This window comes from Oratosquilla oratoria, chromosome 6, assembly GCF_046742065.1.
Source record: "Oratosquilla oratoria isolate Oo_2021 chromosome 6, ASM4674206v1, whole genome shotgun sequence".
NCBI lineage: Eukaryota > Metazoa > Arthropoda > Malacostraca > Stomatopoda > Squillidae > Oratosquilla > Oratosquilla oratoria.
In genome coordinates, this window is record NC_134782.1 from 71,057,779 (window position 1) to 71,082,661 (window position 24,883).

At 38.1% G+C, this 24,883-nt stretch overlaps 1 protein-coding gene across 6 annotated transcripts in view; it reads left to right on the forward strand.

Moving 5' to 3' along the window:
* Positions 1-4,426: 4,426 nt before the first annotated feature.
* LOC143026596 (coiled-coil domain-containing protein 186-like) overlaps positions 4,427-24,883 on the forward strand; it is a 174,697-nt gene continuing 154,240 nt past the window's right edge. For 2 of the 6 annotated variants that reach the window (XM_076187266.1, XM_076187271.1), the window contains exons 1-3: positions 5,153-5,252; positions 23,319-24,098; positions 24,375-24,465. In XM_076187266.1, coding sequence (XP_076043381.1) covers positions 23,362-24,098; positions 24,375-24,465 — 828 coding nt within the window. In that variant the 5' untranslated portion in view covers positions 5,153-5,252; positions 23,319-23,361. Of the gene's footprint in view, positions 4,449-5,108; positions 5,253-6,733; positions 6,754-23,318; positions 24,099-24,374; positions 24,466-24,883 lie in introns of those variants that run through there. The other 4 variants (XM_076187269.1, XM_076187267.1, XM_076187268.1 and 1 more) reach the window with 4 other exon arrangements.

Genomic DNA, 24,883 nt, shown 5'->3' on the forward strand with positions numbered 1-24,883 from the left:
TAGTTCTCATGATGAGGGCGCTTGACGGAAACCCGTAGACGAGAATCAGACACGTCAGAGAAGGAAAAAGTGAGAAAGAGAAGAAGCACCTTCGGAGAAGACGGTATTGACACGAACTTTCGTTAGGCGCCAAGAGAAGATACAGATGGCGGGTAGTGTAGTTGTGTTTTGACTTAATTCAGAAGCTTGTTGCTAGTGTCTTATGTGTTAGCTGTGACCTAGATGCAGGTACAGCTGATTGTTTTGTGTTCTTTCTCTTTTCTACGAAAGCACGACTCTGAAAACAGAGAGCGATTACGTGATTTCGGAAATGTTTGTGTTAATAAAGTACACCACTGAGTATCAATGGATATTAAGCACTTTTATGTCTGTGTTTACCCTGAGAGTTTTCTCTACTTACGGAGTATGTGGAAGCGTATATATTGTTGTCGTTATTGGTTGGATTAAGAGTGTAGTGATACAAGGGGCGATGCTAGGGGCGATTGGCGGTGAGCTGGAGCGGAGAGACGTCCGACTTCTGCGAGCGCTGCGAGTCGCCCGGTTTGTGGGAGAGCACCCACGCAAATCTACATTGGTCTACGCCTGGGACGAGGCCCTGTCTCTGTCGCCTCGGGGATACATCTTCCGTACTATTGAGATGGACTGGACCAGCATTTACATTTTTAGAATTGATTCTATACATATTAATATATATTTTTTTTTCTTTCTTTCTGGGCCCATCGTTCCCATGGCCGGTTGAATTCCACTTCGTGGACTTCTATCCTCTCTGAGTTCGAGGCCCCTAGAGTTTTTTCCTTCCCCAAGTCTTGTTTTGTGTAGAATGTGCGGGGATGTCTGAGGCTGTGACATTTGTCGTGGCGTATGTGGCGAAGGGGGGCTCTGTAATGATTGGTTTGATGACGGCAACATCACCACTAGTTGATATTAGAAAGTGTGATACTGTACTAGTTGATACTAGTTTTTACCATCGCATGGGGATGGTTCAAAGAGGGAGTCACAAAGTGTGCAAGGATGGTGTGTGGAACAAGAAGGTCAGGAGGAAATAGAAGGAAGGGTAGTGAATGGTGGGATGAGGAAACAAAGAAGGTTGTAGAAGAGAAGAAGCGAGCTTTCACAGATTGGTTACAAAGTAGGACGAGGGAGTCATATGAGAAGTACAGGGAAAAGAAAAGAGAAGTAAAGAAAAAGGTAAAGGAGGCAAAGAGGAGAGCAGATGTAAAATGGGGTAAGAGTATGACAGAAAATTTTGAAAGTAATAAAAAGATGTTTTGGAAAGAAATTAAGAGAGGAAGAGGAGGCGAATCAAGTAGAGAAGAAAATGTAAAAGGTGCAAATGGAGAGATGATAATGGAGGAGAAGGCAGTAAGGGGAAGATGGGCAGAATATTTTAGGGAGTTGCTAAATGTGAAGGAGGATAGGGAGGAAAAGATAGCTGCAGTGGGAAATGCTAAGAAAATGAGAGTGATGAGTGAGGAAAATGGAGGAGAAATAAGGAAGGATGAAGTGAAGGCAGCAGTCAAGATGATGAAAGCAGGTAAGGCACCTGGTCTGGATGGATGCCATGCAGAATGTCTTAAAAAAGGAGGTATAGTGATGGTGGACTGGTTGGTGAGGTTATTTAATGTTTGCTGGAGAGAAGGTAGAGTGCCAGAGGACTGGAGGAGTGCGTGTATAGTTCCACTTTACAAGGGAAAGGGGGACAAGTGTGAATGTAGTAGTTTCAGAGGGATTAGCTTGTTAAGTGTAGTTGGGAAGGCTTATGGGAGGATCTTGATTGAGAGGATTAGGAGAGGAACAGAGGGAGTAATTGGTGAGGAACTGTGGGTTTAGGACAGGTAGAGGTTGTGTAGATCAGATTTTTGTGGTAAGACAGATATGTGAGAAAGCTATAGGAAAGGGGAAGGATGTTTTCTGGGCCTTTATGGATCTGGAAAAGGCTTACGACAGGGTAGACAGAAAGGCACTGTGGGAGGTTATGCGGATACACGGGATAGGAGGAAAGCTTCTGGGAGCTGTCAAGAGTTTTTATGAGAGTAGTAGAGCTTATGTCAGGATTAGAAATGGAGAGAGTGAATGGTTTGAGGTAAAGGTGGGACTTCGTCAGGGATGCGTTATGTCACCCTGGCTGTTCAACTTATACATGGATGGGGTGGTGGGTCAGGGATTGGAGATGGTTAAGGAAAATGGAGAAAAGTGGGAGGTGAGCCAGCTGTTGTTTGCGGACGACACTGCGCTTGTGGCAGGATCGGAGGAGGGATTGAGGAAGCTGATGACAGAGTTTGGGAGAGTGTGTGATAGAAGAAAGCTAAAGATAAATGTGGGTAAAAGTAAGGCGATGAGATGTACAAAGGGTGAAAGTGGCAGTAATCTGGAAATGAGCATTCAGGGAAAGCAACTGGAGGAAGTGGATAGTTTTAGATATTTGGGTGCAAATGTGGCAGGAAAAGGTGGAGTGAAGGTGGAGGTAGAATGTAGATTGAGAGAAGCAAGTAAATGCCTTGGTGGTTTAAAAAGTGTAATGAGGAATAGGAATCTGGGAATGGATGCTAAGAGGAGACTGTATGAAGGAGTGATTGTGCCAACAGCACTGTATGGAGCAGAAACATGGAACATGAGAGAAGAAGAGAGAAGGAACTTGAATGTGTTTGAGATGAAGTGTCTGAGAAGTATGATGGGGGTTACTAGGCTAGATAGAGTGAGAAACGAGGAAGTGAGGAGGAGAACAGGGGTGGAAAGGGAGCTGGGAGATAGGGTTGATGAAAGAGTATTAGGATGGTTTGGACACATGGAAAGAATGAGTGAAGAAAGACTAGTAAAGGAGGTATGGAAGGCAGATGTGGAGGGAGTGAACATGAGGGGACGTCCTAGGATGAGATGGATGGGGTGAAGGGGGCTTTGGGGAAGAGGGGAATGTCTGTTGTGGAAGGACGGGAGAGGACAGAAGACAGGGGTGAATGGAGAATGGTTGTATATGGAAAATGTTGTGATGCATGAGGTGGATTGGACGGGGGAATGGGGGTGAGGTAGTGTGTGTGAGCAAAAATTTTGACGCAACCCGAAGGGATTTCTCCCCGTCCTCTCCTTTATATGGGGGGACGGAGAGGGGGGGGGTCGCCGATTTAATGAAGCGGCCTTGCTGTGGATGTGCTGTGTCCTGCGTCACTGCTTCTGACCCAGGACAGTGGACAGGGTGCAGGGATGACCCGTCATCTAGGAGGTGCTAAGATGGGAGGGAGGGTGGAGGGGTGTGGAGTGTTTTCGGGGATGAAATGGGTGGGAATGTTTTTGTGCCTTGTCCTTTTTGGCTACCCCCCTGGTAAGGGGGAAAAAAGCCTTGGTATATGTATGTATATGTATGTACCATCGCATCGCGCGCGGGGCCCCTTCTCGAGCCATAGACACCATTTCATTCTTGCTGAGGTCAGGCTTTTTTAATGGACAACATGACCCTGCAGTGCTGACCCAGTGAATGAGGCTCTGTTCGATGAAGGTAATGGTGTTTACGAAGAGACATGTGTCCTATTGGTCAGTCTATAGTAAACAGAAAGAACTTAGCCAATCATGCAAATCCGAAAATGAGAGTACGGACCTAGAGGGAGGAGCCTATCTCTTCCAGAGGTTTCATTTTGGCCAGTACACAGAGTCAAATCAGTTTTGCAGTCGAAGTGCTAATTTCAAGTTAAACAGTCTCTTTAGTCTCTTGAGAGAGAGTTTTAAGCCATAACACAGAGCCGAGAGCTAAGTCTAAGTCTCTGCCTATCAGAAGTCAAGACTGCGGCGAATGCGGCCTGGAGAGTCGCATAGAAGGTCGGTACAGTTCTAAATTAAGTTCAGCCTCACTCACACACCTGTACACTCATTCGCACTTGTTCATTAAATTGAATTCAAATAATAACAAATAAAAGTCATAGGAGAATTTAGCTCATTCAACACCACTATTTCATAGATGAAACTGTGACATATTAAAACTATTCATACACTTGCTTGTACTTTCCTGATCCAACCATCTTGGCCACAGCTACTATTTATTTGTATATAAGTAATCAGGGGAGCACGGCACCATCTGCAGATCATCCATCTCTGAGCTCACTCACTCTGAGCTCACCAATATGTGGAGAAGGCTCCCATCGTTCACATCTCACTCGACTAGATGTCCCATACCAACCACTAACAGTCATCATTAAACCCAGTATTATTCCATACTCCTAGCGTACACAACTCAGTCTTTTCTGTAGTTACACTGCTCAACCAATCGTACTTTACTAGACGTGCAGCTCTCCTAGCTCTTTATACATTTTATGCGACACCTTCCAAGTTGAGAAAAGGTGATATCCACCAATTTCTAGCGATTTCTCCCGTTGACATCGTTCCAACTAGTTTTTGTATACACGGTAAATACTTTATACCTCCGCGCCCCAGAAGTCTGCTTGACTCGGTTTTTTCTTCAAGTAAAAATGGGCAACTATAACACTAATCTTTTATTCATGTTAGGGTGAATAAGTGAGGATGGTTTGATGATTGCAGCTGCGTTAGGATGACATGGCAGACAACTAGTTCAATGGATCTGAATTAAGTTAGCTTTCCGACGTCAATTACGCACTAGAAAAGACGACACTAACCAATACAAATACGGGATGAAGGAAGATGGAGAGATTCAACAGTGAGCAAACGCTGTGGTATTTACTCTATTGTAATATACAGGACAGGTGCAACGCTCGTTGGATCCCGTCTCCTAGTATCTAATTTTCTAACATATCTATAGAGACTCAAATTCATGTATGGTTCCATCTTAATCAATGTCTTTGATTTCCAATTATCATATTTAGATTTGAACTCATGTATTGTGTGAGCTTGGGCTAATCATCAAAGTTATTCAACACATTTACATATATGGAAAAATACATTTCTTCACATCCTTACGTCATGAAAAGGTGAAATATTTAATGCGAGCCAAAATAAATCCATAACAATACCCTCATTAAACAATGATAGGAAAAATGTCGGATCTGAAGAAGTAATTCTTATCGAAGGACTATTTCATAGGAGAGCTGAGCAAGGCGTAATGATTATTTTGTAACTCTTTAGAATAATAGATAAACGCCTCTAGGGCGGAAGTGGTAGTTTCGTTTAGCCCTGATCGACCGATGTCAACATAGTCTGCTAGCTGGCAACCTGTGGTGTCTGTAAGACTAAGAGAAAACAGTGGTGATTAGTGTTTGAATTATTTTGTCCACGTGATTTGTTGACAAGAAGTGAGACTCAGAGCCACAGTCTTTATATCAATATGGGTTTAAAAGTTCTCTTTGTTATTGTGGGAGGACAGAAATGTATATATTGGACTGAAAGTTACAAAGTATGAAGAATTTGTGTCAATATATTACATGATGAATAAATGAGATCTGATGTACAAAATCACTTGATACAGTAGTACATCGTTAGTGTTATACGAGTGTTTCACATAAATCGATCGAAAGTGCAGTGAATGAATCGGTTTACTAGAAATAAACGTTTTTATTTAGGCCCATTCAGCATTCTAGACTTAACATTTCTGGTTAGGGAGTGTTTGTACCATCTGATGTTCCCATGGTTTTTCTATTTTTGGCATCTCATTTGTTTGGCATACACATGAATGGTTTTGTTTATAGTGTTTCATTGGACTTGTGTATTGGAGACAGTTTTGACTCCATATCAACATTTAAAGTCATCATAAAAAGTTGCAAAAAACAGTAGGTATGGGGATTTCTCCCAGTCTTCTCTTTTTCCGCTCAAGGGGGTTGCCAGTTAAGTGAAGTGGCCTCACTGGGGATGTACTGTGTTTTGCTACATTGCTTCTGACCCAGGGCAGTGGGCAAGATGCAGGGATGACCTGTCATCCAGGTGGAGCCAAGACTCAAGAGAAGAGAGAGGGAGGAGTGGTGAATGGGAGTGGAGTCATATGTAGGGAGTGTAGAAAATCAGTCTAATGAGGACCACAAGTGACAGTCACAATGGGAATAAGCTTACATGCTTTTTTGTGTTATCCACGGAAATTGTAATTGTTATTTTGAACTATGGGTTTTTTTTCATTATCTGCACTTCATGTATATTGATGCAATGCCAAATAAACATACTATCATAGTAAGTTTATTTGGGAGGTAGCTCATCAAAGGCATAGTAACTATGCCTTTGATGAGCTGCCTCCCTTATATAAAGGAAAACACCATAGGTAGTATGTATGTCTACTTTCATATACTATAATTTGGCAGTATTTTTAATTAGCTTTTAAATTATCATATTCTTGATGCATTGTAACTGTTGAATAGATTCTAGAATCACACAAATATGGATGATTAACATCAAACTTAGATTGCCCAATAGCTCCTAACCTAACCTAACTTAACCATGCCATAGAAAAAAAAGAAAAGAATTTTTTTTATTTTAAGTGTAATAAGGAAAAAGTGGAAATGTGTTTGTGTGATACTGGAAAAGCATCCAAATATTTTTTTGTCTAGACAATAATACCTAAGAATATGATTAGTATTTATGGCATAGTTTTCTAAGATTTGGTCAGTTTCCTTTTTTTTTTCCTTCCATTTTATGATATCAAGTTCTTAACCTTTCCTACAGTTTTGAGGGACGTATGGGAAATTAGAGTTTTTGAGTGGATTATCAATACACAAGTAAGAAAAAGTATGGATAGAACAGAAGAATAAAAAGTGATGTAACCCAAGTTAGAATTGGACATGAATTTTAAGCTAAGTATAATATTGGAAAGTAAGTAATAGGACTTCACAATCTTTGCTCCTCACCTGTATACTATAATGGACAGTACAAATAACATATTCTAGGATGCAATTCTAGCACTGTTGGAGTATAGTGGTCCTGTTTGACAACAGAATTTGTTCTACCTCTCCCATGCTATGTACTACAAAATAGATTACAAGAAACTATTTCATCACCAAAATTAGTAAATTTTTAGAAATGCACATCTATGCGATAGCAATAAGAATTAAATATTAATTTTGTAAATTATAATATATCAACATGATATACATTTTTATTGGCAGAAATCAATAACAGTAAAGACTGATAAAAGCAATACACAAATGAACGTAGCCGCTACGATTGCTCGAGATGCCATCTTTGGTTTGGTAGATGCAGAGGTTGAAGAAATTAAAGTATGATAAATTTATCTATTCTAACCTAACCTACCTATCCAACCTAGCCTGCATTTAGTAATGCAGTACCTGTAATCCTAGAGGTCGTCAGAGTCATCTTTGTCCTCCGAATCTATCAAAACAATGATGGTGTCTCAAGGAGTCACAGTAACTCCATTCATTTGAGTATCACTTTTAGCATAATTTTTGGTTATTGATTTCTGCCAAGAAAAACATATATTGATGTATTGTAATTTGCAAAATTAATATTTAATTTTTCAATGTTATATCGCTTAGGTGTACACTTCTTAAAATATACCACAAAATTTCAAATTACCCTGAATATATCGGGAATTATTGGTCATTTATTTGGTATTATTTTGCCATTGCATCTGTCTTATCTCTTATTATTTTATGCTCTTTAAAAGTAGGTCCAGTTATTCAAAGACATTTTTACTTATATTGAGTCAATATAAAATTGGTACAAAAGGAAGTTAAAAAAGTCAACTCGGAAAGGGACCTAGGAGTAACTATCTCAAATGACATGACACCAGACAAACATGTCAACAAATTAGTCTGAGAAACTTTTAGATTATTAATATCGATGAAAGTAGCCTTTGACTACATGGATGAAGAAAAAAAAAAAAAAAAAAAAAAAAAACCTAGAAAGAATTCAAAGAGCAATGACAAAGATGGCACCTACACTCTCTAATTTAACATACAAAGATTGGATAAACTAAATCTATCATCCCTGGAACAAAGAAGAGAAAGCGGTGATTTGATAATCATCTACAGAATTATGAAAGGGATGGAAATTCTTGATAGAGACGACTTACTAAAGTGGGACAGAAGAAAAACAAGGACACGAGAAGAAACTTTGCAGAAGAGATCTGAAAAAGAATAGCTTCCCACACAGAGTGATAGATATCTGGAACAAACTGAATGAGGAAACAGTGAGTGCTAAAACTATACAAGATATGAAGAACAAACTGGATACAGAAAGATACAAAAGCGGGTCACTATGAACATAGCCCTCTTCCCGTAAAATACAACTAGGTAAATACATGAATGAACCACTGAGTTGTCAACAACTGTCAACTAGAGTTCCATAGGCTGCCGAATAAGATGAAAATTCTCAACAGTACAAGGAAAGCAAGAGGCCTGAGTTGTATTCATTGGGAGAGGAAGCACTTGTGGTTGCCCAAAATTATCTATGTGCAGTGTTGTTCAAAGTGTCTATAGTGAGAAAATGCAAAGGAATCCAGGTGAATTGGGAAAATGGTGACAATTTTGATTTGAATGTTAACTTTGAAACCCCAAGGGGGATTGTTAGATTGTATGGCGATGACCTATTTTCTGGCTTTGGTAAGTATGAAAAAAGAAATTTGAGTCGAATCATAGACATGGAAAGGGAGTTGAATATAAATAGAAACTCATGGGAGAGAGAATTCATAGAACTAAGGAAAGAGATTGTGATGTAAAGTCAACAAAAATGTATTTGAACTAAAGAAGAATAATTCCGAAATAAATAATGAGTTCAGTGAATTAAAAAAATAACTAATTGAGGTTAACCATGAAAATGAAAAGATGAAAAACAATGATACTACCAATAGTGAGAATTTAAAAAAAGAGGTAAATCACAAAATACAGACAATGTCTGAAAGAATTAAAGAAAACTTAGGTGAGGGCAGTTTGCAGATTAAGAAATGGAATGAAAACAGAAAAAGAGATAGCTTTTAAAGAAATAGTACAACAACAGATGAAGGAAAATGCAAAGGACACAGTTATTCAAGTAATCAAAGAAAAAACAAATTGGGTAAGGGATACAGTGAATAGAAAAAAGTGTGTTGTAGTATATGGACTAAAGGAAAAACATGGTTTAGTTAGGCACTTGAAAAAGAAGAAAAAGAAATGAATAAAATTTTCAAAGAAATATGAGACGATGACCATGAAGTAGAAAAAGAAATAGGAAGTATATAGAATGGGGCATTATTCTAAAGAAAGAAATTAACCCCTAAAGATAAAACTAAGATCACAAATGGTAGCAGAAGACATATTGGCAAAATCAGGTAAGTTAGCAAAAAGTGAACATTACAACAATATATGGATAAAAAGAGACATGAATGATGAGGAAAGAGAAAGAAGGCACTGTGAGATGAAGCTAAAGCAAAAAATGCAAAAAGAACGGAGACCAAAAACAAGGAGTTCTACTCGAGAGTCTTAGACATGAGGGTGAGAAAATGGTACACCAAGGTAAGCGAAACAAAAAGAAAAGAAAACAGGATGAAGAGAAAAATTAAAAGTGACCTATACTAATATAGATGGATTAATCTCAGGAATGAGTGAACTAAATGATTACCTGTCAGAAAAATAAACAGACATAATGGGAATTGTGGAGATGAAATTAAGGGGTCCACGACCACCAAATAGTGTTGGACATGGGTTATATAATTATTGGATTAAAAATGAGAAACAGGGTGGAGGAATCATGTTTTTGGCCAAGAAAAACATAAATGTGATGAAGGATACAGAGGGTGAAAACAGTGTGGAAATGATCATGATAAAAGTTGAAGACAGTGACATGAAAAGTAGTAAATTTGTGGTGATTTATGTGCCCCCAAAAACAGGCGCTTGGAAAGAGGGCAAGCATGCAAAAATGTTGGAAGATACAAGGCATTCATTAAACTAAGGATGGAGGTAGTCTGGTACTTATGGGAGATTTTAACTGCAAATAAATCTGTTGGGAAGAGATGACAGTGAAAGGTGGAAATGATCTGTGAGGAAATGTATTACTTGACATGACTATAGAACATACAATGACAGAATGGGTAAAAGAAAATACCAGATATAGAAGTAATGAACAGTTGAGGCTAGATCTAATATTTACAACAAAACCTGAAATTGTGTATAAAATTGAATACAAGACACCGTTTGGGAAGAATGAACACATACTAATGGAGGCTAAACTAAAGGAGGAAATACACATAGAAATGAGAAATACAGAAAAGGAAGACTTATGTATAACAAAACAGATTTGGGGAAACTTAAGAAATTCTTTCTAAAAGCGAGTTGGGAAAAATTCTTTTGAAAAGAAACACAGGTGGAAGAGAAATGGACGATATTAAAAGAAATCTATAATGAAGGAGTGGATAAATGCATAACAAAACAAAAACAGGAAAATGTGTATATTAAGTGCCGGTATAACAAAAAGTATTGTAGGGCAAAAGATAAGAGACAAAGCTTGGAAAAGATGGAAAAAAGAAAAAAACCTGGAAAGTGGCAAATATATATCAAACTAAGAAATGAATATGTAAAGATATGCAGGGAAGGAAAAAGAAACAATGGAGAAGACATAATAGACAAATATAAAGCTCAACCTAAATTATTCTATAGATATGTGAATGGTAAACTAAAAAATAAACAGGAAATAGTAAAACTATATTAAGGGAACATAGAATATGCAGAGGATATAGAAATGGCTGAAATTATGAACAAACATTTCAAATCTGTATTTACTCACACAAAAAAAAAAAAAAAATGAAATGAAATTATTGGGATGAAGGAAGGGGAGAAAGATTTCCCCAATAAGAGAAATAATTGTGACACAGAAAGAAATAAGGAACCAAATAATGAACATGTCAGAAAATCACATGGCCTGGATGGAATTGCAAACTAGATACTAAAAGAATATATAGATGGACAAAATATATAAGTAATAGATTGCTCACTCAAAGAAGGAAAGGTTCCGCAAGACTGGAAAAATGTGAACATCATGCCAATATATAAAGGGTGAAACAAGGAAGACCCAACAAGCTATAGACTGGTTTCCCTTACAAGTACAATAGCTGAAATTTGTGAGAAAGTTATTAAAAGTAGATGGAATAAACCTCTGGAGGTGAACAATATATCAAACTTGAAACAATTTGTATTTAGACAGGGAAGATCATTTGCCACAAATTTGATTTGTTTCTATTCAAGGTTAATGCAAGAAAGGGATAGATGGGCAGACTGCTTTCCTGGACTTACAAAAGGTGTTTGATAAGAAACCACATAAAAATTATTAACCTGAAACAACAGGAGGTATATACAGAAAACTATTGAAATGGATGGAAGATTTCTTACATGGGAGAAAAATGAGAGTGGTACTCAGAAATAAAAACTCTACTTGGGAAGAAATGATAAATGGAGTCCCACAGGGTTCAGTACTGGCTCTGATGTTTGCTGTATATGTAAATGACATGGGTGAAGGTGTAGAATGTTACATGAACTTCTTTGCAGATGCAGATGATGCAAAACTACTAAAGAAAGTAAGTACAGAAAAAATTGTGAATCACTACAGAGAGATCTGAACAAGGTCTGGGAATGGAGTTAGAAGTGAGAAGTGGACTTCAACATTAAGAAATGTAGTAAAATGGAATTTGGAAAAAGTAAAGAAAGAATATCAGGACAATATAAAATTAATGCAAAGGAAGTAAAAAAAAGTTGGTTCTAAAAAGGACCTAGGAGTAATCATCACCAAAGACATGTCTCCATACAAGCAGATACATAAAATAGAGGAAGCTACAGTGTACTAAGATCAGTAAAGGTGGCTTTTAATTACAGTGATCCCTCATTACTTTGCAGTTCAACTATCATATATTCATGACTTAGCAGATTTTTAAGATATATGGAAAATATATCACGGAGTTTCTGGAAAATTCTAGAAAAATTGCGATATATAAACACCTAAAACTTTTCATTAAATCCATTAGAATATTAATAATGAATATTATTTTGTAGTCTAGGAACAACAAAACAAGCTTAAAATAGCAAAAAAAAAAAAAAAAAACCCATATGTAGGGATATTTGAACTTGTAATTCACATGACAAAATAAAAGAACCATCTAGAATGTGATGTGCATACAGTACCCGCATATCCTGTTGTTGAGATACAAAGCATACCATCTCAGTGACGAAGTGCCTTGTAAGACGGGCTGTGATTGGTGCAATGGAGAGAGATGATGAATCACAGCTTTCTATTTTGTAATCTGGCCTGTGATTGGTGCTTTGACCAATGCTCAGATCTGCAGCATCTTCCCTTGTCTCTCTCTCGCGGCCATTTCGCTTCAAGCTTTCTTGCTGAGCGGTTTACTGTACTACTTTATGCAGTGCTGTGATTTTTTTCTTTTTCTTTTTGTGTTGAACTTTGCGTTTTGATCCCCTGCAATGGCTCCCAAACATGCTGCTTCTTCCAAGGCTGGTACTGAGCCTAAACTAAAATGAAGAATGATGATGATCACTGAGAAGGTGAAACTTCTAGATATGTTGAAGGAAGGGAGAGCTTTCGCTGCTGTAGCCCACCATTTTAGTGTGAACGAATCCACCGTTTGCTACATCAAGAAGGACGAGGCTAATATTAGGAAGACAGCTGCCATCACCTTTAATAAGTCGGTGAAGAGAGTGGTTACAGCTTGTAATAAAACTATCATCCGTATGGAAGCTGCTTTGGCCATATGGATAGCCGATTGCTGAAAGAAGAACATAGCCTTGGATACAAACATCATCCAAAGGCTAGGAACCTGTACGAGACTTTTGCCGCTAAGGAACCTGAGGACAACTGGCGACCATGAAGAAGAGGAAGAAGACGAAGATGACAGAAGATCCACAACCAGGGACATCTAGTGATTCATAACCTAAAAAATGTCCTTTTTCTGCAAGCAAAGGGTGGTTTGCTAAGTTTCAGAAACGCTTCGGCTTAAAAAGTGTTTCCCTACATGGCGAGGCTGCTTCTGCTGACACGAGCACTGCTGAAACATACATGAATGAAACATTCAAGAAGATTATCTCGAAAGGTGGATATAAGCCCGAACAAGTTTTTGATATGGATGAGGTGGGCTTTTTTTTGGAAAAGAATGCTGCTGCAAACTTTCCTGTTCAAAGAGGAAGCAAAAGCCCCTGGCTTTAAAGCATACAAGGATTGTGTGTCCCTCGTGATGTGTGGCAATGCTGCGGGATTTTTGTTAAAGCCAGGACTTATTTACAAGTCTAAAAACCCAAGGGCTTTAGAAAACGAAAACAAGAATCTGCTACCCGTACATTGGATGCACAATCCAAAGGCATGGATAACAAAGATGCTGACCAGCGAAGAAGAAGAAACACAGCAAGAAACGGAAGTTGTTGACCAAACTGGCTTGATTTTGGAATGGCTGGCCAAGCTCTACCTGGCTAAAGAATTGAAAGAGGGGTCACAGGAATGGGATGATATGGTTTGTTCTGTGCAATTTTGCAACAAGGTCGACAAAGTCATGAATCCCTACAAGATGCTCTTTGAACGGAAAAAGTATTTTATTTATTATTTACATTATTATAGTTTTTATTTATTCATTTATTTATTTATTTATTTATTTATTATAATTTTTTTCATCCAACCTAGATATGGACCAAAAGGTCTCCTGTTGGCATGCTCCGCCTTTGTAATCCATTGTAAATTCAAAATTGGTGGATGTCTGGAACAAATTCCATTCTCCACTCACCCCTATCTTCTATCTTTTCCCTTCCTCAACAGACATTCCCCTCTTTCCCAATGCCCGTTACCCCATCTATCCATCTTGTCCTCGGTCACCCCACTCATGCTTATTCCCCCACCTCTGCCTTCCACACCTCTTTTACTAATCTTTCTTCACTCATTCTTTCCATGTGTCCAAACCATCCCAATACTCTTTCATCAGCTCTATCTCCCAACTCCCTTTCCATGCCCTCTCTCCTCCTCACCTCCTTGTTTCTCACTCAGTCCAGCTTAGTAACTCCTACCATACTTCTCAGGGATTTCATCTCAAACACATTTAAAACTTTCCTCTCTTCCTCTCTTATGTTCCATGTTTCTGCCCCATACAGTGCTGTCAGCACAATCATCCCTTCATACAATCTCCTCTTAGCATCCATACCCAAATGTCTATTTCACATTACACTTTTTAAATCCTCCAAGGTATTTACTTGCTTCTCTCAATCCACATTCTACCTCTACCTCCACATCTGCGCCACCCTTTCCTGCAACATTTGCACCCAAGTATCTAAATCTATCCAATTCCTCCAGTCACTCTCCCTTAATATGCACTTCCCATTTCCTACCATTCTGTCCCTTTCTAAATCTCATCACCTTATTTTTACCCACATTTATCCTCAACTTCCTTCTTTCACACACCTTCCCAATCACTGTCACTAATTTCCTCAATCCCTCCTCTGATCCTGCTACAAGCGCAGTGTTGTCAGCAAACAAAAACTGGCTTATCTCCCATTTTTCTCCATTTTCTTTAACCATCTCCAATCCCTGGCTCATTACCATTGCATTTACCTCTTGCACCACCCCATCCATGTATGCATGGAAGGGAAGGGGAGGATGGTGAAGGAGTATGTGTGTATGATATTTCAATGCAGCCCAGAGGGATTTCTCCCCGTCTTTCTCTTTCTATGCATGAGGGGTCACCAATTAAATGAAGTGGCTTTGCTGTGGGATGTGCTGTGTCTTGCTACATTGCTTCTGACCTAGGGCAGTGGGTGAGATGTGGGGATGACCTGGCATCCAGGAGGAGCCAAGAAAAGAGGGAGGGAGGGGTGGTGAATAGGAGTGGAGTATGTGGGGATGAAATGGGCGGGAGTGAATTTATGCCTTTGACTTTGGTTACCTCCCTTGTAAAGGAGAAAAAGCCATTGGTATATGTATGTACATATACTGTATATGTATCTATCTATCTACACAATATCTCTTCTCTAAGAGACTTATGATCCTGCCTGGGGCTGTTGCTTTTTTCTTGGAGGCTGTAGGTCTTCTACAAAAGATACCAGGGGCAACAGTTTGAGTGATATATATATATATATATATATATATATATATAAATATATATATATATATATATATATATATATATATATATATACACACAGTATATGTACATACATACACATACAGTTTCCTTTCCCCAAACATAGGTATTTCATTCCTAGAGGATGTCGCTAACTGCAGTTAAGGAATCTGCATTACTTGTATAGCCTGGCAGGCGAAAATCTTCACTAATTTGCAGCAACACATGATATTATCACACAGAATGCATATGTTCACAAATGACCAAAACCTGTCAGCCATAACAGTCCTGAAATGCTGGTATATTTCACTATAACTCATTAAAAAGACACTAAGTAAAACAGTGCTGTTGTGCGGCAGGGGTGTTTCAGTTATCTCTGGCAAGCAAAATGTAAACATGCATGGGCTGCACAGTAATAGTGTTACCACATCTCAGTGTGGTGCTGCCACAGCTCAATGTGATATTGCCATGGATACGAGTGTAACTAGTGGATACACGAAAACTTACCCCACCATCAACAAGTAAGTGTCATTATATGAACCACTAATACACAAAACTGCAGTTCATGAAGCTGCATTAGGGGAGGGGTGACCATATATATAAAGAGAGGGAGAGGCTCTTGTTGCCAACAACCAGCATTTCTATCCATGGGGACAATATCATGCAGAAGACATGGAGTCCTAGAGGGGGTAGTAAAGGGGAGACCTAAAGAGGGCATTAGAATGGAGGGACAGTAGAAGTTAAAAATTATCTGCATTCTCTTTTGAGTGGAGATTGTCTCATATCAAAAACAAAGAGAGCAGCAGTTCAGAGAACCTCTTCTAGACAATGACCAGCATCCCCAACATTGCCATGATGCAGCCTCATGCCACATAATATTATGAATTGGGCTGCTGATGTATAAGAATGTGACAATCTCATGAGAGTTGTGAGGAACTAGTGCAAATGTTGGGAACTGTGTGATTCAGGATTTATGCAAAACTAGTGAAATATGGATCTTGAGTTGCACGGAATTTATGATTCTGCTATACCATACATTTGTTTACTATGAAAATTATTCAGTAATTGCTATAAAGGAGTCCAGGAGTAAAATTATCTTGGGATTCATAGCATAGGTTCAATGAATAGTTTTTTTTATATCATGTAGAGTTGACACTTGCATTATAATGTACTAACAATATTTTAGACATTTTCTTGAAATGGTTTAATATACAGGGATGTAATAGATTATTATTTAGTATGAAATCATAACCATGGGTCAGTATAGAACTGTGTATTTACCTAGTTGTATCTTACAGGAATGGAGCTATGCTCGTGGTGTCCTGTCTTTTTATCTTGTAGTTTCTACTTTGCTCTTAAATTCATGTATAGTTTTTGTACACACTATTGTTTTATCCACTTTGTTCCAGACATCCACTGCTCTGTGTGGCTTTTTTTTTTTTTTTTTTTTCTCTCTCTCTCCATGCCTTTCATGATTCTGTAGATGTTCAGCTGGTCACCTCTTTCTCTTCTTTGTTCCAGAGTCATTAAATTCAGTGTTGGGGCCATCTTCGTAGTTGCTGGCTGGATTCTTTCAATCTTCTTTATATTCTTTTTTGTACTGGGTGACCATAGTGTTGCAGTAGGGTGGGTAAAGAAAATAAAAGCTTGAAATCTTTTATGGCATCCATGAATTATTGTGAGGAATTGCAAGGAAAAGAAAAAAGCACAAAAAGTTTTGTGTGGATCTTTCAAGATTCAGGGTTTGCACAGGGTAGTTGGTTTTTCAAGACCATACAGTGCTTGCAAGGGAAACAGGTCTGTAATTTGTTGGATCTTCTTTGTTTCTTCCTTTATATATTGGTACAATATTGGTATTTTTCCAGTCCTTTGGTATTTTTCCTTCTTTGAGTGAGCATCTTATTATGTTATATATTTTGTCAATTCTTCTTTACATTCTTTTAGTATCCAATTTGGTATTCCATCTGGGCTGTGTGATGTCTTGACATCAAGGTTCATTAATTGATCCATTATTTCTTTTTTGTGATATTTTTATTTCCCTTGTGGGTGGGGATTGCATTATGTTTCCTTCATCCCAATGCCGTATTTTTTCTCTAGTGAAAATCTTGACTTGAAGTGTTTGTTCATGACTTCACCCATTTCTAAATCTTCTGTGTACTCTATATTTCCATTACATAGTTTCACCATTTCCTGTTTATTTTTAAGTTTACCATTCACATATCCATAGAATAGCTTAGGTTGATCTTTACATTTTTCTATGTTGTCTTTTTCATAGTTTCTTTTTCCTCTCTGCACACTTTTACATATTTATTTCTTTGGTTGATGTATATTTGTCACTTTCCAGTTTTTTTTTTTTTTTTATCTTTGTTCCATCTTTCCCAAGGTTTATCTCTTCTATCTTTTACCTCACTGCATCTTCTGTGGAACCAGCACTTATACACCTTTTCCTGTTTCAATCTTGGTATGTAGTTATCCACTCCTTCATTATAAATTTCGATCAAAATCATCTATTTCCCTTGCACTTATCTCTTCATTAAAGAATTTTTTTCCCAATTTGCATTTTGAAAGAATTTAACTTTCCCAAAGTCCATTTTGTTGTACACCAGTCTTCCTTTTCTGTATTTCTCATTTCTCTCTATATATGATTATTCCTTTAGTTCAGATTTTATTAATATGTGATCACTCTTTTCAAATGGTTTCATATATCCAATTTTATTCACAATTTCAGGTTTTGTTATAAATATGAAATCTAGTCTCGACAGTTCTTCATTACCGTATTTTCCGGCGTATAGTGCGCGACTTTTTTCCGTTAGAAGGGCCTAAAAATTGGGGGTGTGCGTTATCCGGTGGTGCGCATTATCTACGGCCTACGATAAAAATTCTGCGGCAGTGTGTGTAATTTTTTTCACAACAACGTGACGATGTTGGCCGTCATAAAGTCGGGACGGCACACTTCTCCGTGACGTTCCATGAGAACAAGAAGAACAGCCATGGTGACATGAAAGAATACGCCAGCATGGGCTACCGTATATAAATATTTGGTATAGGTAGGTATCTATCGAATCTTATTTTTCATGTTTAAATAGGCCTAAATACCATGAAACATGATAAATATTCATGATATTTGCCCTTGTTCACAGCATCCTAGTTTGAATTTTTATGTTGGCTTTGTTGCTTCACTTTAGGTATGGTACAAATTCCGTTGCGGCCGTTCATAAACTCGTGTCAAACACCTGACTACAACACCCTCTTTCGGGAGTTATATTAACTAAACGTCACCTCGATGACTGTCCTATTTCACCACTGTCATTGCAGGTTCAAAGCTAAAACGAAACAGTCTGTAGTTTGATTCAGTATTAAATAAAAAATGGTAAAGACGAATTATTTCCTCAAGATATAAAATGAACATTTTCAGTAAAAATCCCGAAATTTTTCTGTATATTATACTTTCAATAAACATTTTTAGATCATATTTCCTACAAACTATTTAAGCTACAAAGTAATAAGGGACCAACGCACAACATGGTTCTCGATTCTCTCGCTAGATGGCGATCGGGCATGCGCGTTATACGTCGGTGCGCGCTATCTGTGTACTGAGATAACGAAGTGCATGGGTGCGCATTATAACCCGATGCGCATTTTAAGCCGGAAAATACGGTACTTCTATATCTGTCATTTTCTTTTATCCATTGTGTCATTGTATGTTCTATAGTCATGTCAAGTGATACATTTCCCCATAGATCCTCTCCACCTTTCACTGTCATCTCTTCCCAACAGATTTCTTTGCAGTTAAAATCTCCCATAAGTACTAGGTACCTCCATCCTTCAGCTTCCTATTTAATGAATTCCTTGTATCTTCTAAAATTTTTGAATGCTCACCGTCTTTCCAAGAGCCCATTTTTGGGAGCACATAAATCACTACAAACTTTCTACTTTTCATGACACTATCTTCAACTTTTATGATGATCATTTCCACACAGTTTATACCCTTGGTAACTTTTGTCACATTTAAGTTTTTCTTGGCCAAAAAATGACTCTTCTGCCCTGTTTGTCATTTCTATTTTGGATCCAATGATTATAAAATCCATGTCCAACCCTATTTGGTGGTAGTGGGCCCCTTAATTTTTGTCTCTGCAATTTCCATTATGTTAGGTTTTTCTTCTGACAGGTAATCATTCACTTATGTTAATCCTGAGATCAATCTGTGTATATTAGTATAAGCCATTTTTTATTTTTTTCCTTCTCCATCTCATTTTCTGTTCCATTCGTTTTGCTTACCTGAGCATATAATTTTCTCAGCCTCATGTCTAAGACTTTCCAATAGAACTCCTTTCTCTTTCTTTCCTCAACATTCATTTCTCTTTTTATCCATATACTGTTATAGTGTTCACTCTGCTAATTTTCCTGATTTTCCCAATATGTCTTCTACTACCATTTGTGACCTTGATTTTATCTTTCATGGTCGATTTCTATGCCATGTTTTCCCCTTAGTCCATATACAACAATACACTTTTTTTATCTGCTGTATCTCTAACCCAATTTGCTTTCTCTTTGATTACTTGAATAATTGTGTCCTTTGGAGTCTTCTGCATTTCTTTAAAAGCTATCTCTTCGTTTTATTTGTTTTCATTCCATTTCTTAATCTTCCACAAATTATCCTCTCCTAAATTTTCTTCAGTTCTTTCCGACATTGCTTGTATTTTGTGTAGTAAACAATTGTATTTTACCTAGTTGTATTATATGGGAAGGGAGCTATGCTCATGGTGATCTATCTTTGTATCTTTCAGCATTGTATTTTCTTAAAATCTTGAATAGTGTTTGCACACACTGTTTCTTTATCTAGATTATTCCAAGTATCATTACTCTGTTTTTTTTTTTTTTTTTTTTCTTTTTTTCTTTTTCTTTTTCTTAGGCCTCTTCTATAGTTATCCTTTTTGAGTTCCTTTTGTGTCCTCTTGTTTTTCCATTGTCCCATTTTAGTAGATCATTCCTATCTAGGATTTCCATTCCTTTCATGATTCTATAGATAGTAGATATCTTTCTCTTCTCTGCTCTAGTGTTAGTAATTCCAATTTGGATAATCTTTGTTCGTATGTTAATTTAGAAAGAGTTAGTGCCAACTTTGTTGTTGCTCTCTGTATTCTTTCTAATTTCTTTATATTCTTTTTAGTACTGGGTGTCCATAGTGTTGCTGCATATTCCAGTTTTGATCTTATTAATGTAACTAATATTTTTTAAATTTCTTTATCCAAATAGTCAAATGCCACTTTCATTGACCTTAATAGGTTGAAGGTTTCTTTGACTATTTTGTTGATATGTTTGTCTGGTGTCATGTCTTTGCTGATTATTACTCCAAGGTTTCTTTCTGAGTTAATTTTTTTTACTTCACCAATTTTATAATTTGAAGTTATAGGACATTATTTGGAATTAAAAATCCAACTTTACTTTTTTTTAGGAATGTCCCCTTTGGGGCTACAGATAGCAGGACTCCTAATCCCATCCCCTGTTCCGTCGTAGTGGAGAATTGATGGTGGAGATGTGTCTTGAGAGAGAGTTGATGATAGCAGATACAGTGTTTAGGAAGAAAGTCAAGCATAAGTACACATGGGAGGGGGTGGTGGATGGAAGGGTGACAGATAGAGCATTAATGGACTATATAGTGGTGACTAGAAGTATGGTAGGAAGAGTTAAGGATGTACATGTTCTAAGAGGAGAGAGTGGGGGAATATCAGATTTTCTGGTGGAAGGTAAATTGAGAGTGGAGAATAGGTGGAGAAAGAGGAAAAGGGCAGAAGGTAGAGAGGTACTTAGAGTGAACTGCTTAAATGAGAAAAGGAGAATGAGTATAAGAAGCTGAAAGAGGAGTGGGAGGGAGTAAAGGATAGAGTAGAACTAGGAGTGGAGGAGGAATGAGGATGGTTCAAGGAGGGAGTCATAAGGTGTGCAAAGATGGTGTGTGGAACAAGGAGGGCAGGAGGAAATAGAAGGAATGGTAATGAGTGGTGGAATGAGGAAGCAAAGAAGGGTGTAGAAGAGAAGAAGCAGGCTTTCATAGATTGGTTACAAATTAGGACAAGGGAATCGTATTAGAGGTACAAAGTAAAGAGAAGTTGAGCATAAGATAAAGGAAGCAAAGAGGAGAGCAGATGTGAAATGGGGTAAGAGTATGACAGAAAATTTTGAAAGTAATAAAAAGATGTTTTGGAAAGAAATTGAAAGAGGAAGAGGAGGCAAATGAAGTAAAGAAGAAAGGATAAAAGGTGAAGATGGAGAGATGATAATGGAAGAGAAGCAGTGAGAGGAAGGTGGGCAGAGTATTTTAGGGAGTTGCTAAATGTGAAGGAGGATAAGGAGGGAAAGGTAGTTGCAGTGGGAAGCACTAAGAAAATGAGAGTGATGAGTGAGAAAAATGGAGGAGAAATAGGGAAAGATGAAGTGAAAGCAGCCGTTAAGATGATGAGAGCAGGTAAGGCACCTGGGTTGGATGGATGCCATGCAGAATGTCTAAAGAAAGGAGGTACAGTTATGGTGGACTGGCTGGTGAGGTTATTTAATGTTTGTTTAAGAGAGGGTAGAGTGCCGGAGGACTGGAGGAGTGCCTGTATAGTTCCGCTTTACAAGGGAAAGGGGGACAAGTATTAATGTAGTTTCAGAGGGATCAGCTTGAGTGTAGTTGGGAAGGCTTATGGGAGGGTCTTGATTGAAAGGATAAGGAGAGGAACAGAGTGAGTAGTTAGTGAGGAGCAGTGTGGTTTTAGGACAGGTAGGGGATGTGTAGATCAGATTTTTGTGGTAAGACAGATATGTTTTTTGGGCTTTTATGGATTTGGAAAAGGCTTATGACAGGGTAGACAGGATGGCACTGTGGGAGGTACTGCAGATATATGGGATAAGAGGAAAGCTGTTAAGAGCAGTCAAGAGTTTTTACAAGAGTAGTAGAGCTTGTGTTAGGATTAGAAATGGAGAGAGTGAATGGTTTGAGGTAAAAGTGGGACTTCGTCAGGGATGTGTTATATCGCCCTGGCTGTTCAATCTATACATGGATGAGGTGGTGCAAGAGGTAAATGCAAGGGTGGTGGGTCAGGGGTTGGAGATGGTTAAAGAAAATGGAGAAAAGTGGAAAATAAGCTAGTTGTTGTTTGCTGACGACACTGAGCTTGTAGCAGAATCAGAGGAGGGATTGAGGAAGTTAGTGACAGTATTTGAGAAGGTGTGTGAAAAAAGGAAGCTGAAGATAAATGTGGGCAAAAGCAAGGTGATGAGATGTACAAGGAGAGAGAGTGACTGCAGGCTGGAAGTGAGCATTAAGGGAGAGAGACTGGAGGAAGTGGATAGTTTTAGATACTTGGGTGTGAATGTGGCAGGAAAGGGAGGAGTGGAGGTGAAGGTAGAATGTAGATTGAGAGAAGCAAGTAAATGGCTTGGTGGATTAAAAAGTGTAATGAGAAATAGACATCTGGGAATGGATGCTAAGAGGAGGTTATATGAAGGAGTGATTGTGCTGACAGCACTGTACAGGGCAGAAACTTGGAACATAAGAGAGGAAGAGAGATGGAGTTTGAATGTGTTTGAGATGAAATGTCTGAGAAGTATGATAGGGGTTACTAGGCTAGATAGAGTGAGAAATGAGGAGGTTAGGAGGAGAACAGGGGTGGAAAGGGAGCTGGGAGATAGGGTTGATGAAAGAGTATTAGGATGGTTTGGACACATGGAAAAAATGAGTGAAGAAAGATTAGTAAAAAAGGTATGGAAGGCAGAGGTGGAAGGAGTGAATATGAGGGGGCATCCTAGGATGAGATGGATGGATTGGGTAAAAGGGGCATTACAAAAGAGAGGAATGCCTGTTGAGGAAGGATGGGAGAGAACAGAAGGTAGGGGTGAATGGAGAAGGGTTGTGTATGGATGATGCTGTGATGCATTAGGGGGAGTGGGTGGGGGATGGGGGGTGAGGAAGTATATTTTAGAAATAATTTGACACAGCCCAAAGGGATTTCTCATGTCTTCTTCTTTTCTGCATGAGGGGACGGAGAGGGGAGGTCACCGAATTAATAAAGTGGCCTTGCTGTGGATGTGCTGTGTCTTGCGACACTGCTTCTGACCCAGGGCGGTGGACAGGATGCAGGGATGACCCGTCATCCATGAGGTGCCAAGATGAGAGGAGGGTGGAGGGGAGTGGAATATGTAGGGGATGGAATGGGTGGGAGTGGTTTCTATGCCTTTTTCTTTTTGGCTACCCCCCCTGTGTAAGGGGGAAAAAAGCCTTTGGTATATGTATGTATGTAAAAATCCAAATGTAATAGATATATCTTTTTCTAATCTTCCTTATTAATTTACTGTCTTGCAGGAGGTTGATCATGTTTTTATAGGGACAATGAGAAATAGGAAAGATGGATGAAGAACACAAGAATGTGACTACAATCAGAGAGCCCAGTGTTCCAGATGAAGAGCTTTCAAGAAAAACGAAAGAGTCTTCAGATGACATAAAAGAAATGGTCACACAAGTAGAAGAGACCATGAAAGAAGTAGTACCCACAAGTCAAATAAATAGTCAAGATGACGAGGCTTTTAGGAATGAAAATTGTGAGAATTCTGTTATGACTGTGGATGATTTAGATATGAAGAAAAGAGATGTCATATTGGTCAGTGATGAGGAAAATAGCATTAATCAAGGAACCATTCCAGTCAGATTAGGTACAGAAAATAATATTAGCTTGGGAACTGCAGGAGATACATGGGAACCCCACACAAACCATATCACAGCCTTACACAAAGAACATGTGGTACAAGCACTTCCTGAAGATATTTTACATGATGAAAGTCAAACTGAATTTTCGTTGAGTAGACACAAAGATTGTGAATCTTTTGATGAAGATTCCAATAGTTCTTCAGAGAACTTTGAACATGATTCTTTGGGTAACTCTCAGCCTTCTGAGTCTGAAACAATGTTGCCAATAAGTGAAATGCACATAGATGACACAGAATTGTGTATGACTGATTCAGTATGTATAGAGAAAATTTTAGAATGTTTAATGTTAGATGGATCAAAAAATGATTCACACAACCTGTACAAAATGTTCAGAGGACTGCAGGAATCTAATAGTACCCTTCAGAAAGAAACATTAAGGTAAGAGTTGTTACTAGAGTGTGAATTTCTGTATGGTATATAACAATTATAAGTTAATGTTGATATAATGTATCAAAAGAGTGCACATTATGTGCTATTTATTTTGCTCAATTTATTATTTTATTTAGTATATATAATGTATCAAAAGAGTGCACATTATGTGTTATTTATTTTGCTCAATTTATTATTTTATTTGTTATATATATATATATATATATATATATATATATATATATAATTTTATTTATTTATTTATTTATTTTTTTTTTTTTTCAGATTGAGAGGTGAACTTGATAGGTTACAGGCTGACCAGTCCTCATCCATCTATACAGCTCAAATAGAATACCTGGAGAAATCGCTTGCTCAGGTTTGTTAATTGACAGGTTTCCATTTTTGTCTGTATGGGAGTAGAATTTTGACAGTAAATGTATTTTGTCAGTTTTGTCCCCCTCATCTCTCTGCATTCCCCCACCCCACCTATGCATGTGTGTATTTACCTAGTTGTATTTTGTGGGAAGGGGAGCTATGCTAGTGGTGTCCCGCCATTGTATCTTGCAGTGTCTAGTTTCTCTTAAACTCGTGAATGGGATTTTGCGCACACTATTTCATTGTCCAGTTTGTTCCAAGTGTCCACCACTCTATGTGGAAAACTGTTTTTCTTCAGATCTCTTCTGTAGTTATGTTTTTTTTTATTTTCTTTCCATGTCCTCTTGTGCTTCTCTTGTCCCAGTTTAACAAGTCCTCTCTATCGAGTATTTCTGTGCCTTTCATGATTCTGTAGATGG